The sequence below is a fragment of the Xyrauchen texanus genome, chromosome 24 (genome assembly GCF_025860055.1).
Source record: "Xyrauchen texanus isolate HMW12.3.18 chromosome 24, RBS_HiC_50CHRs, whole genome shotgun sequence".
Lineage (NCBI taxonomy): Eukaryota > Metazoa > Chordata > Actinopteri > Cypriniformes > Catostomidae > Xyrauchen > Xyrauchen texanus.
This window is the reverse complement of record NC_068299.1, coordinates 42,935,830-42,950,609: the sequence shown is the minus strand read 5'-3', so window position 1 is coordinate 42,950,609 and position 14,780 is coordinate 42,935,830. Positions and strand designations below refer to the sequence as shown.

Below are 14,780 nucleotides of genomic sequence, written 5' to 3'. Positions count from 1 at the left end.
GGAAGTCATCCAGGGAACACATCTTGTGAACACTACTGGGAGTCAACAGCCCATGTCTTCAGCTCAGTGGAGGTGAAAGGCGCTATGCGCAAGCAATAAACCTCTCCAACTGTCCCGGAATTACCTATTTGCTCCTGTTAAGACACGGGACGAAACTGGCTCAACCCGGAGGTTGTAGAACCTCGCAAAGCTGTTGGGTGTTGCCCAGCCTGCTGCTCTGCAAATGTCTGTTAGAGAGGTGCCACTGGTCAGAACCCAGGAGGCCGCCAAACTCCTGGTGGAATGGGCTCGTAGCCCTATGGGAAGTGGCACGTACTGGGCGTGATATGCCATAGATGTGGTGTCAATGACCCAGTGGGCGATCCTCTGCTTGGAGACAGCGCTTCCTTTCCGCTGTCCACCAAAGCAGACAAAGAGCTGCTCAGAGACTCAAAATCTCTGCTTGCGATCCAAATAGATGCGTAAAGCACGCAATGGACACAGCAGAGGTCTGCCTCCTCCTGGGGCAGCGCTTAAAAGTTCACCATCTGATCCCTGAATGGGGTTGTGGGATCCTTGGGTCTCAGGATCACATGAGAGTAGCCCGGCCTGAACTCCAGACACATTTCGCTGACAGATAATGATTGCATTATCGAACTAAAACATGCTTGCCCTGGATCAATGGCCGGAACATCCGCAGGGTGAGCAGTATTGTCAACAATTCGAGGCAGTTGACGTGCCAACGTGGTCAAAGCATGCCCATTGAATACAGCGCATTTTGGAGGCATCCGTCGTAACCACAAGTTTCTGGAGACCTATTTTAGGGGGACACCTGCCTGTAGAAATGTGAGGTCGGTCCAAGGACTGAAGAGGCGGCGACAGACAGGCGTGATGGCCATGCGATGTGTCCGGCAGCGCCATGCCCATCTTGGGACTCGAGTCTGGAGCCAGTGCTGAAGCGGTCTCATATGCATCAACCCGAGCGGTGTGGCCACCACTGAGGTCACCATATGCCCCAGATGCCTCTGAAACAGTTTCAGTGGAACCTCTTCTTTCTGTCTGAAAGCTTTCAAACAAGTCAGCACTGACTGTGCGCACCGAGACTGAGTCCAACTCCAAGGCTGGAAAATAAATGCTCTGAACCGAGTGTAGCTTGCTCTTTTCCTCGTTGACCCAAAGCCCTAGATGGCTGAGGTGCATGAGCACCAGGTCCCTATGTGCACTCAACACATCCAGAGAGTGAGCTAGGATTAGCAAGTCATCGTGACAGTTGAGGATGCGAATGGCCACTTTCCTTAACGGGGCAAGAGCTGCCTCTGTGGCCTTCGTGAAGATGCGAGGGAGCAGGGACAGACCGAAAGGGAGGACCTTGTACTGGTATGCCCGACCCTTGAGCTCAAGCGACAGGACGGGTCTGCGTTGAGGTGGAATCGAGACGTAGAAGTACACGTCCTTCAGGTCTACCGCCACGAACCAATCTTGATGTCGGACGCATGTTAGAATGTGTTTTTGCATCAGCATCTTGAACAGGAGTCTGTGTAGAGCCCGGTTCAGTACTCGTAGGTTCAAGATTGGCCGCAACCCACCGCCTTCCTTCGGTACAATGAAGTAGGGGCTGTAAAACACTTTCTTCAGCTCGGCCAGAGGGGCAGGCTCTATCATACCGTTCTGTAGGAGGGTAGCGATTTCCGCATTCAAGGTAGCGTCATTCTCACCCTTCACTGAAGACGGCGCTGAACCTGGGTTGGCACCTGGCAAACTGAATCGCGTAGCCGAGTCGGACGGTCCAGGCCAGTCATCGCGACTGGTTGGAGAGCGCAAGCCACGTGTCCAAGCTCCGGGCTAGGGGGACCTAGCGGACAATGTCGTCAGACATACCGGTGGGTGGAGCCTTGTGGCAGGGTGGAGCCAGAGGCACCACATTGAAGGGGCTTGAGCACTGTGGTCGTGCTGAGTCAAGGTACATCGAAGCACTTACCTGGCTCCTGATACTCACCAGAGGATCGGTCGAGGAGGGAGGAGGAGGTACATCGTCCCCACAGTCCGTCGAAACCTTCTGGGTGTGGGTGTGTTTGTGCCACAGCTGGGTGTGCAGGGGTGGGGGGCGCCACTGGAGTGCCGGACCTACCAAAATGGAATGGTGGACGGTGGTCGTAGTGACGGCCGTGCACACCGGATCTGTGACCCAGGGAATAAGGAAACCGCTCTTTTGTTAAACACAGGTATCACAGCTACTTGAGTATGTGGCGAAATTAAATTATCCTACTGGCCCTCCACCGGGGGATGGAGTGGTCTCTTTACCAGCTCAGGAACAGCGGGTCTCCTGGTCCCTGGGTTGCCTGTCTCCGGGGCACTTCGAAGCCTTCTTCTTGGCAGCCGGCTGTGAGACGGGTGGCATCTGCTTCTGCTTCTATATCTGCGCTCTGCGGGCATAGGTGCACCACAAACGCCTTATCCACTGGGAACATCGCCGAGTAGCCCTTGGCTGGCCAAACATCGAGGGTAGTGAGGGCTGGGAAGCCGAAACATCGGGACCAGGCAGTAAAAGGTGCCACCCACGATCTTGTCAGCTCCTCATGCACTTCCGGGAAGAAAGGAACTGGGGCGGGGCTTGGCTGTGAGCGACGCCGCGGGCCCAGGAACCGAGGGTTACTTGAGACAGAAGGTCCCTCCTGTCCGGAATCGGCCAAGGCGAGCCGTCGAGGAGAGACATTATCTCAGAGAACCATACCCTGTTCGGCCAGTGCGGCGCTATCAGTAAGAGACAGGACCCTTGCTGACGAACTCTGGCCAAGACTCCCGGGAGTAGAGAAACCAGGGAAAAGCATACAGGCACATTCTGGGCCATATATGTGCCATTGCGTCCAGACCCAGGGGGGCTGGGTGACTCAGAGAGAAGTAGAGGGGACATTGTGCTCACTGTTGGGAGGCAAAGAGGTCCACTTCTGCTCTTGTAAAATCTCAACCAGATTTGTTCAACTACCTCATGGTGGATTTTCCACTCCCCGTCAGTATTTTCTGTCTGGACAGTAAATCTGCTCCCATTCAGACATCCAGGGATATAACAGGAGCTTGCCCTGGGCCCAAAGGAGAATCTGCCATGCCAGTCTGTTCAGCTGGCGTGAACGTAGACCTCCTTGATGGTTTATGTAAGAGACTTCCGCTGTGTTGTCCACCTGCACCAAGACATGGCAGCATCTGGAGAAAGTATTTCAGGGCCAGAAATACAGCCTTCAACTCGAGACAGTTTATGTGACAATCGAGCTGACTACCCTCCCATTCCGCTTGAGCTGGAAGACCACTTAAGGCCGCTACCCAGCCCGTCAGGGAGGCATCTGTCATTAGCAACCTGCGACGTCAAGACGCACCTAGAGTGGGTCCCAAAATGAGGAACCGGGGTCTGAACCATATAGAAAGGGTATGTAGCACGTGGCGCGTAACCCTTATCGGCCTAGGGGATTGGCCCTTGGATGAAATCCCCTGGCTTTGAGCCACAACTGAAACGGTCTCATGTGCAGAAGGCCCAAAGGGATCACCGAGGATGCAGATGCCATGAGACCTAGTATTCGTTGGTCCTGACGAACAGTGCAACTTTGGCCTAGCCTGACTTTGCTCAGGGTGTTCTGAATGGACATGATTCGAGCGGGAGACAATTGTGCCTGCATCGTGATGAAATTCCATACAATGCCCAGATAGGTAATTCACTGAGTGGGAGAGAGAACGCTCTTTTTGATGTTGAGTCTCAGACCCAGAGAAACCAGATGAGTTAAGATGATATCCTTGTGCTGTAATGCCAGTTCTTGTGACTGTGCCAGTATCAGCCAGTCGTCTATGTAATTTAGAATGCGGATGCCCCTGAGTCGCAAAGGAGCCAGTGCTGCATCCATGCTTTCCGAGAATTTGCGGGGTGATAAGGCTAGACCGAATGGAAGAACCTGATATTGGAAAGCTTCACGTGTTGTGGCAGACTTTCTACATGAAAGTACACGTCCATGAGATCGATCGTGACCAATCGCGATGTTGGATTTGAGACACGACCATCTTGACCGTTAACATCTTGAACTTGATCGCCCTCGGAGCGATTCAAGCCTCGAAGGTCTAAAATCGTACGCAACCCCCCATCCTTCTTGGGAACCAGGAAGTATCTGCTGTAGTAGCCTGACTATCTCTTTGGAAGGGGAATATATTCTATCTCTTCCCTTTGACCAAGAGACTTTGCAGTTCTTTCCACAGTAGACATGCGTGCTCCGGTTTCACAGTAGTGGGAACCATGCCGTTGAACCACGGAGGATGGCGAACAAATTAAATTCTGTAGCCTTTTTCTACTGTTCTTAGGACCCACTAAGAGAAACCACCTGGCAGTAGTTTCCACGCTGCCAGGTTCTCTGAGATGGTATCGATTCTGACACTTCCTGCTGAGGGGATGTCGAGTGTCCCGTGTCCTGGACTTCAGCAGGTAGCAACGGAACATAAATAACATTTAGCTGGAAACGGCTAACTCCCGAAACACCAAAGGCGGCAGGACTGGAGCGGTTTCGTGGGGGTATCGGGAGGGTACAGGTGGATGTTTCACGTGACCTGTCCCAAGAAGGGCTACACCCACAAGGCTGGGTGCAAAACCATCAGGGTTTTTCCCTTTTTAGAAATAACTGCCCTGAGGTCTTGCTTTGGGGGCTACTGAGGGCAACGAACCGGCCCCCAGTCTTTACGAGGGGGAGCACAATTTGCCACGCTTTGTTTTTGAGCATCCCATCTAGAAGGACCTGGGTGGGGCTGGGTGGAAGGGAGTGATATAGCGTCACACCTAAAGTTGTTCCCAAAGCACTAAGTCAGAGCAGCATCAAAGTGTAGCTTTTTGACAGGGAACATGCAACCGGGTGGGATATTGGAGACAGGATATTTCAAGACTACCCTGCACAGGATCAGCAATCTTTCCATAGATATTCTGTCCTCATCGGTGGGTTGAAAATGTTAATGTTGCCACAGCTTTGGAAGTACTCCCCCATTTAATAACATTTGTTAAATCTGTTGAGGGGGACAAGCACTTTATTACACTAAAATGTAAAAAATGTTGGTGGTGAAAGGTGCATGCCACAATAAACTCTTACATTTTTTCATTTTTTCAAAACATGTTCTGTCCTATCTGCAGAAGTAGCACACAGACAGTCCTATGGTCCCTTTCATGACAACAGATTGGGCAGAGATAATCTTTAATGTTATGACTAATTATATTATATTATAATGTTATGAGTAGCCTACTGAAACCCAGTGTGGCACACTGGAGCCCCTCAAAGGTATTTTGGGGTTTTTCAACTGGCAGTGCTTTGAAATACCAAGCAGGAAAGGTTGGTGAAATGAGCATTTTGGAATTGTCCTGTGATGTAAAAAAAAAAAGACAATTTGAGCTGCTGAAACCACTTTTGGATAAAACACCTGCACAGTCCAGGGCTGTGTTTCCTAAAAGCATCGCTTTCGTAGAGACTGTTGTCACCAATGGTTTGTATGATTAGGCTTCTGATGATTTTGGGAAATGCAGCCCAGCTTTGTTTGACATTGAAGGTCACTCTGAATATAGCAACTATGACTGTCAGACATCACCTCTAGACATTTTCTTTGCAAAGAAACTGCAAAGCCAAGACTAATACAGAAACCTCTGGCAGATTTTTAAGATTATCCACTGTCGAGAGAGGCTTCTTCTGCCATTCTTGTGGAAAAAATAAATAAATTACACATATCAAAGAGACTAGTATATGTGACAATGTGGCAAAAGTAAGGGGAGCAAGTTAAGTACAGATCACATCACAGATGATCCTGAGTTGTAAATAAGTCAGACAGTGGTATGAGGACTACAGAAGCAAGCAAAAAGATACAAGAGAAAAAGGCAGCTTGAAAATTACATAGTAAATCTTGAAAAAGAAATTGATAAAGCAGCAGAGGCAGAAGACTCTTCCAAGGCAAGAGATGCCATGCTGAAATTAAACTGCTACAGAAAGGCTTCAGAAAGTTGAATTGCCTGGACTGTTGTCAAAATCAGGGGTGTAAGAATGCTACGAACATAAAAGAACCAAATAAACTCCCTTACACAATTATAAAAGGAAACGTTAAGGCAATGAGGTGAGCACACAGAGGATAAAAAGTTGGCTTGAAATTGACATTAAATCTTGAAACAGAAATTGATAATGGAGCAACAGAGGCAGAAGACTCTTCCAAGGCAAGAGATACCATTCTGAAATGTAACTGCTTTATAAAGGCTTAAGAAAGTTGTATTGGTTGGATTTTTGTCAAACTCATGGGTGTAAGGATATTTTGATCTTGAAGAACCAAATTAAATCTTTTACACAGACTTTTCCATTCAGAGTTGGAAATCCATTTCTTGTGTTTTATTTCTCATGTTAATTTAATATTAGGGCTGTCAATCGATAAAACATTTTTAATCGCATATACAAATATTCACTGTGAAAGCCCCTCATTTAACAATAATTCAATATATAATGATGAAATAATTATACAGTTATCTTTGAACATTTAAAAATATATATATATATATATATATATATATATACACAATACCTCCTATGGATTACTATTAACACGATTTGTAGTCTGTTTTTAAACTGCTCTTTAGTATTCCTCAGGAAATCATCCCATGTTCATTTGGATTGCTACTAACATGATTTGGAGTTTATTTCAAGTGTTAATCCCATATTCACATAATAATTTTAATAGATTCTTGCTGTGCATAATTGTTTCATGAATAAAAAGTAAATTAAGAAAAAAAAATATTGTTTGAAGTCCTTGAAAATGAAAAAAATGGTGCTGGAAAAAGTGCTTGAAAGTCCTCGATTTTCGTTCAGTGATGCCTGTATGAACCCTATATTTAACTATTTATTCATGAATAATTTAGCTAACTGAGCTCAAGCAGAAACAACGAATTTGCCCAAAGTTAGGTAAGAAACGTTATGTGTCTGATCACTGATGTTTTCAGACAGCTAACAGCTGACTATATTAAACCTAGATTATCTAATATCTAGCACTTTAAAATGTAAGAACAGGGTTCTATTAAGTGTATTTATATATACATTTAAATATCTGAAAAATGAACCATTACCTCTAGAAACTTTAACACAAATCTCATAATTTTTTTGTTTCATAAAATGGCTACAAATATTCACTGTGAAAGCCCCTCATTTAACAATAATTCAATATATAATGATGATTGTAAGGGACATTATTTTATGTCACACTATAGTTTCAGACTTTGATGTGAACTTTATTACCACCTGCTGGTGGAATGTCCATACTGCAAATGCAGGAACTGAGATAGACTTTGCGCTAAGAATAATGGTACTTCTGAAACCTCTGCGCAATGACCTATGCGGTTTTACATAACTTTTTTTTCCCAATCTTACCACTTCTTTTGTGCTGGCATTTTGCATAAACAACACAAGAGGTGGTGCAAAAGATGAAAGCACAAATGCAATGATGCCCACAACTGCTTCAGCTCAACAGAGTAAAACATGTAGCCTGTTCTGAATGAGGCATTTACACACACACACACACACACACACACACACACACACACACACACACACACACTCACACACACACACACACACACCCATGTTGGTCTACCTATCATTATGAGGACTTTCCATAGACATAATGACTTTTATACTGTACAAACTATAGATTCTATCCTCTAAACCTAACACAACCCCTAAACCTAACCCTCACAGAAAACCGTCTGCATTTTTAAATTTTCAATAAAACATTGTTTAGTATGATTTTTAAGCGATTTGAATTATGGGGACACTAGAAATGTCCTCATAAATCACATTTATAGCATAATACCCTTGTAATTACTAATTTGTAACTTACAACATTGTCCTCGTAAATCACAAAAACACGCACACACACACACACACACACACACACACACACACACACACACACACACACACACACACACACACACATTATGAGGACTTTCCATAGACATAATGATTTTTATACTGTACAATCTATATATAGATTCTATCCCCTAAACCTAACACGGCCCCTAAACCTAACCCTAACAAACTTTCTGCATTTTTACATTTTCGATAAAACATTGTTTATGATTTTTAAGCTATTTAAATTATGGGGACACTAGAACATTTACATTTACATTTATGCATTTTGGCAGACGCTTTTATCCAAAGCGACTTACAGTGCACTTATTACAGGGACAATCCCCCCGGAGCAACCTGGAGTTAAGTGCCTTGCTCAAGGGCCCAACAGTGGCATCTTTGTGGTGCTGGGGCTTGAACCCCCGACCTACTGGTCAGTAACCCTGAGCCTCAACCACTGAGCCACCACTGCCCCATTGCGAAATGTCCTCATAAACCACATTTATAGCATAATACCCTTGTAATTACCAGTTTGTAACCTAAAAATATGTCTTCGTAAACCAGTGGGGACATTTGGTCCCCACAAAGTGATAAATACATGCTCACAAACACACACACACACACACACACACACATACATACATACATACACGTACACAAACAAAGGCAATTATTTAATTAAAATGGTCTCCATTTCTCAAGATTTAGTTATTTCTCCATAAGACTGTTTGACCATGAAAAGAATTACACAATGCATATAGGAAATAGGGAGCAATCACTGATATATATTGTAGATCAGTGTGAGCTATCGATCATATCAGACTATGCTTAAAAATGTTATTCACATGAACATGAAAATTATCTCATAATTTATTCACCCTCATGCCATCCCAGATGTGCATGACTTCCATTCTTCTTCAAAACTCAAATAAAGATTTTTAGAAGAATATCTCAGCTTTGTATGCCCATACAATGCAAGTGAAGGGGTGCCAACATCTTGAAGCTCTATTATATTGCCATCATAAAAGTAATCCATACCACTCCAGAGGATTAAATAATGTCTTCTTAAAAGAAACACTAGGTGTCCAATAGATCAATATTTTTAACTTTTTTAATAATAAAATTTAGCTTCTGCCCAGCTTGGTCACAAGGGTCAAATACACGCTGCCTCTCGCCTGACGGAAGACCACATGAGAACTGACACATGAAATATGTAAAATACGGAAGTGCAGAGGAGGAATGTTACACAGAAGCTGAACTGGTTTCGCTATAGATTTGTATTTGTATCTGTTTCTTTCTCAAGATGGTGTTTGCATGTGCTTATTTTAGATGCCTCAACCTACTGAAAAACTTTACAGGTATAATCGCAAGAAGAAAGACTAACTTTTCACAGATTCCCTATCAATGATCCTGAGCGACTAAAGCTACAGCTGCAGAAGACATTAATCCACTGGAGTATGGATTACTTTTTATGATTGCAATGTTGTGCTTTTTGGAGCTTCAAGATGTTGGCACCCATTCACTTTCTCTTTGGACCTACATAGCTGAAATATTCATCTAAAAATGTTCATTTGTGTTCTGAAGAAGAAAGTCAAACATGTCTGGGATGCATGTGGGTGAGTAAATTATGAAAGAATTTTCATTTTTGGATGAACTATTCCTTTAGCCATATTTTTACTATAGTAATATTGTACAGTAGTAATCATGTTTTTTTTTTAAGGAATCCTGAGTTTCATGGTGCTACTACAGTAATATGGTGTTAATATAGTAACCATGTTTACTTTTGTGGTTACTATAATTTTATTACAAAATACCATGATGATACTATGGTTACTGTAGTTTAACCATGGTTATTTTTTTGTAAGGTAAGGTTAGGGGTTGGAGTGGGTGTAGAGTGTCTGTGGGACTCTAAATAAACAGTAAACACACTGCAGTGATGCCTATAGCCTACTGTATGTTAGTATTTTATTAGAAGTGAAAATAGAAACGTCATGGTTACTGTTGTAACCTAAGTTCCCCGTTGGAAGGAACAAGACGTTGTGTAGATTGTAGTGACCCAAGGGGTCTCTTCTGAGAGCCTCGCATACCTCTGAACTTGAGAAAAGGCCAATGTCAAATTGGCAGACAGAATTTGCATGTCCCGCCCCCGGACATACGGGTATAAAGGGGAGCGGGCGAGTGACTGTCAGACAGGTTTTCACTGAGGAGTAAGGTTATGGCGCATTACAGTGGTAGGGATAGTGACGTGGCAAGGGGAACACAACGTCTCGTTCCTTCCATCGGGTAACGGAGGTTACAACAGTAACCATGACATTCCCCTTCTGTCACTCACTCGACATTGTGTCGATTGCAGTGAGACAAGGGGTCCCGCATCAAAAGTTGGTAGAGCGGGTCGGCCACTAATCGCAGGGTTGGTGGTTCAAATCCCGGCCCACACGAGATTCAAACTCCACATGCCGAAGTGTCCTTGGGCAAGACACTGAACCCCAAGTTGCTCCCAATGGCAGGCTAGCACCTTACATAGCAGCTCTGCCGCCATTGGTGTATGAATGTTTGTGTGAATGGGTGAATGAGACGCAGTGTAAAGTGCTTTGAAAAGGCTTAAAAAGGCACTATATAAGTGCAGACCATTTACCATTTACGTGACTGCAGATCCAGGTGCAAGCAGGCTGCTGCGTGCTAGAAGCAGCTGGGTTGGCTGCACGTAAACCTCCCCAACACCCCCAATAAAAGGTGTCATATACCGCTCTTAGGTTACCAGTACCTGTACAGGAACAGGCAACATGACTTGTGTGGGAGCCAGCCGGCCAGCCGTGGCCTTTTCTCTCTCTATGTATCTTGTCAAAGACTTAAAAAGTGGCTGGGGCTATCTTAACGCTATAGATGTGTTGGGGAAGGCGTCCTTTCCCGTTCATATTCTTTCAGGGGGACACAGCAACGAAGAGGCTGGGTGTGCATCCTCCTGGCAGTGCTTGCAGGTTCATGACCTGGTCCCTGAAGGGGGTCGTAGGAACCTTGGGCACATAGCACGGTCGCATTCTTAGGATGACGTGAGCATCTGCCAGCCCAAACTCCAAGCAAGTGTCACTGACAGAGAAAGCTTGCAGGTCCCCAACCCTCTTGATGGAAGTGAGCATGATTAGAAGGGCCATCTTCAAGGAGAGGGCTTTGAGCTCGACTGAATCAAGCGGCTCGAAGAGGGGTCTCTGAAGGCCTGAGAGGACAACTGAGAGATCCCAGGAGGGGAACAGGCTTGGCCGGGAAGGGTTCAACCTCCAGGTATCTCTAAGGAACCTGATCAATGCTATAATCAATGCTGCCTCTGCAACCTTGGTGAAGACGCAAGTGTACAGGGACAGGCCAAAGGGGAGGCCCTTGTACTGATATGTCTGGCCGTCGAACACGATCCGTAAGAAGGGTCTGTGTCGAGGCAGAATGGAGACGTGGAAGTACGCGTCCTTCAGGTCTATCGCTGTGAACCAATCTTGATGCCGAACGCAGGTTAGAATTCGCCTCTGCGTGAGCATTTTGAACGGGAGTCTGTGTAAAGTCTGGTTGAGGATTCGCAAGTCCAAGATTGGTCGCAACCCACCGCCTTTTTTGGGTAAGATGAAGGGCTGTAGAAACCCTTCTTCATCTCAGCTGGAGGGACAGGCTCTATCACGTCCTTGAGTAGCAGAGTGGCAATCTCTGGTCGTAAAGTGCTGCCGTTTTTGCCACGCATTGGGGTGGAGCGAATACCGCTGAAACAAGGTGGGAGCCTGGCGAATTGAATTGCATTGCCGAGTCGGATGGTCCTGGCCAGCCATCGTGACAGACTGGGAAGCGCAAACCATGCGTCTAAGCTCGGTGCGAGGGGCACAAATGGGACAATCGTTTTGGATGTATCGTGTGGGGCCTCGTGGCGGGGGGGAGGCAAAAGCGCATCCCGAGGCTTGGGTGCTGAGAAAAAACTCAAAGCACTTACCTTGCTCCATGCACCTGGCAGGGGGCGGGTTGCTGGCAGAGGAGGAGGTCCTGTAGGGATGTCTTCAATACTCATCAGCGCTGCCCTGCCAGGGCTTTGTCAATGTCACGCATCTCAACCCAGTGCAACCACAGGTGGCATTCCTGGACCACGAGGTTGGCCATCGCCTGCCCGAGTGCTTGTGCTGTGACCTTCGTAGCTCTGAGAGCAAGGTCGTGGCAGAGCGCAGTTCCTGCATCACGTCGGGATCGGGACTACCCTGGTGCAGTTCTTTGAATGCCCTGGCTTGGTGTAGCTGCAGGAGAATCATGGCATGCAAGGCGGAGGCAGCCTGACCAGTGGTACTGTAGGCTTTCGCAGTCAGTGACGACGTTGTCCTACAGGCCTTGGAGGGGAGTACCGGGCGGTCCCGGCGTTCTCGGGACACAGGTGGATCGCAACCACCCTGTCCACCTGAGGGATGTCCGTGCACTGCCCCGCCGTCCAGGGTAGCGAGAGCGGACGAGTGAGGAGGTCGTTTCTGGGCAGTAAAAGGTGCCCTCCACAAACTCGTCAGCTCATCATGCACTTCCGTGAAGCAAGGTACCGGGGGGACGTGGCTGGGAGTCGCCCGGAGCCAAGGTACTAATCGTCAAGCTGCGAGGATTCCAGTCTAGCCCAACGCTCACAGCGGCCCGGGAAAGCATGTCGGCCATCTGACTGGTCGGGCTGGCCCAAGAATGGGAGTCCGGTCAGGTCTTCAGCATCAGGCGCCTGAACGCTCTCCAATGCAGCGGCAATGTCATCATCCAAACCTGGCTCCAGGGATGAGGCAAACTGGCCATGAAGCGAGCCGCCGTCATCCCAAGCGCAGACGGAAGCAAATGAGCGTGCCGGGGGGCGGGTGGTTCATGGGGCTGTGCCGAGCCCGCTGCCATCCCCAAATCGCTTCCATCGCCAGCCGGGTCCTCCACAATCCCATGGGAAGAAGGAGCGATGCGGGGGTGGCTGGAGTGGCGTTCGTTTTGAGAAACGAAAGCGGCAACCGCAATGTTGCCGTAGTCATGTCATCGCAGTACATGAACGATCCACAAACGCTGCCTCAGTGTGATCGCTACCCAGGCACACGAGGCAGCACCTATGACCGTCGGATCTGGAGAGATGCTGGCCACATCCAGGAACTACACATCGGCGGAAGGGCATCTTTAAAAAGACATGTCCTGAAAAGGACGTTCAACGCTCGCTTGTGTATGTTGCTCTTTTACCAGATAAAACTCTTTTAGAGGAGAATAAACTCTTTTAGAGGAATCAAACTCTTTCAGGAGAGAAGCGCTGTCAAAGCGCCCAGGGGCAACAGAAAGCTCTCTTGCAGAGGTGGGTGAAGCACACAGCTTGCTGATCACACAACCGTTCGGCTCCGAAGAAAATTCTGTCTGACAGTCACTCGCCTGCTCCCCTTTATACCCGTAAGTCTGGGGCGGGACATGCAAATTCTGTCTGCCAATTTTACATTGGCCTTTTCTCAAGTTCAGAAGTAAGCGAGGCTCTCAGAAGAGACCCCTTGTTTCACTTCAATCGACACAATGTCGAGTGAGTGACAGAAGGGGAAATGCCACTATTTGCACTTTTTCTTTCTATTTGCACTTAATGTAAATATCACCTATCACTATTTGCACTTAGTGCCTTATTTTACCTTATTTTAATTACACAATATCTTTTTTTTTTAAAAGCTACCTTCATTATGTCTCAGATATGGGAAACGGTGCTCATCTCATCAAAGGAAACTCAAATAAACCCCTCAGTGACAATCGCTGGCACAATATTCTGATTTCCAGAGACACTAATAACCTGCACACAGTCAAAATAGACACAAAAATCACCACACAGACCACTGTGGGTGCCAAAAACCTCAACTTGAAAGGTAGAAAGATGCACTGTTATTTGTTTTATTAATACTGCAAGGTTATTTTACCAACCAATTCACATGTTCCTGATTGTTGCCCATTCTTACTTTTGTGTGTGTGTGTGTGTGTGTGTGTGTGCGTGCGTGCGTGCATGCGTGTTTGTGTCTGTCAGAGGATATGGATATATGGTTTAATGTTTAATAGTTAACCCAAATATGAAAATTCACTCATCATTTACTCACGCTCATGCCATCTCATATGTGTATGTTCCAGGATCTTGCCATCTTGGTTTTGTTTTTGCTTTATTTTTTGTGTTAGGATCCTGTTATCTCTGTATTTTTCCCTCTCCTCCTTGTTCTGTTACATGCTGTTGTGTCTTTGTTTGTTGTGTCTCTTTGTGTTGTGTTGTGCACATGGCTTTGTTTGTGTTTTGCCATGCGCTTTCTTGCTTTCTTGCTCTTTCTATTAATATGCTCCCCGACTACAGACCCTTGTTAGCATTTGATTGTGTATGTGTTTCACCTGTTCCCTATTTCCTATTGCATATATATTCATGCTTTGTTTTCTGTTTGTTGCTGGTTCATGTTGTGGCTTTTTTCCTTGTGTTCAGCATTACAGTCTTGTCAGTCTGCTGGCTTCCTGTCAGTTTATGTATATTTGCTCAGTTATGTTTTTATATTATTGTTAACAAAGTTCCCTTATTCATCCCATTCCCTGCAACTGAGTCATTTTTCCAGGTTCTTGACATAATTAACCAGCCAATTTGGACTCTGCAGGCATGGGAATTGTTTTGAAGGAAGCTCCCGTTCGGACGTTTGCAACTCTTATCAGCAATTCTATCGTGGGATCTCTCTTCAGAAGGGGTAGAGATCAATTGAGGAGTTCTTGAAAATCTTTTTTTTTAGAGAATTTTAGACACTGCTGATAAAGATGCCTAGGATGACCGTTCCCTTCCTCTTGAGGAGATTCCTCAGATGTCCTCTGAGACATGGAGCCCTCCTCCTGCTGTTCTCCCTTTAAAACCCCCAAGAAGAGGAGGAGGAGGAGGAGGTCTGCAGTACC

The 14,780-nt window shown here is 46.2% G+C and overlaps 1 protein-coding gene across 1 annotated transcript in view; it reads left to right on the top strand.

The window, feature by feature from the left end:
• LOC127617781 (uncharacterized) overlaps positions 1-14,780 on the top strand; it is a gene marked incomplete at its 5' end in the record, with an annotated part of 288,177 nt that overhangs the window by 148,993 nt on the left and 124,404 nt on the right. The window contains 1 exon segment of the mRNA XM_052089853.1: positions 13,545-13,735. Coding sequence (XP_051945813.1) covers positions 13,545-13,735 — 191 coding nt within the window.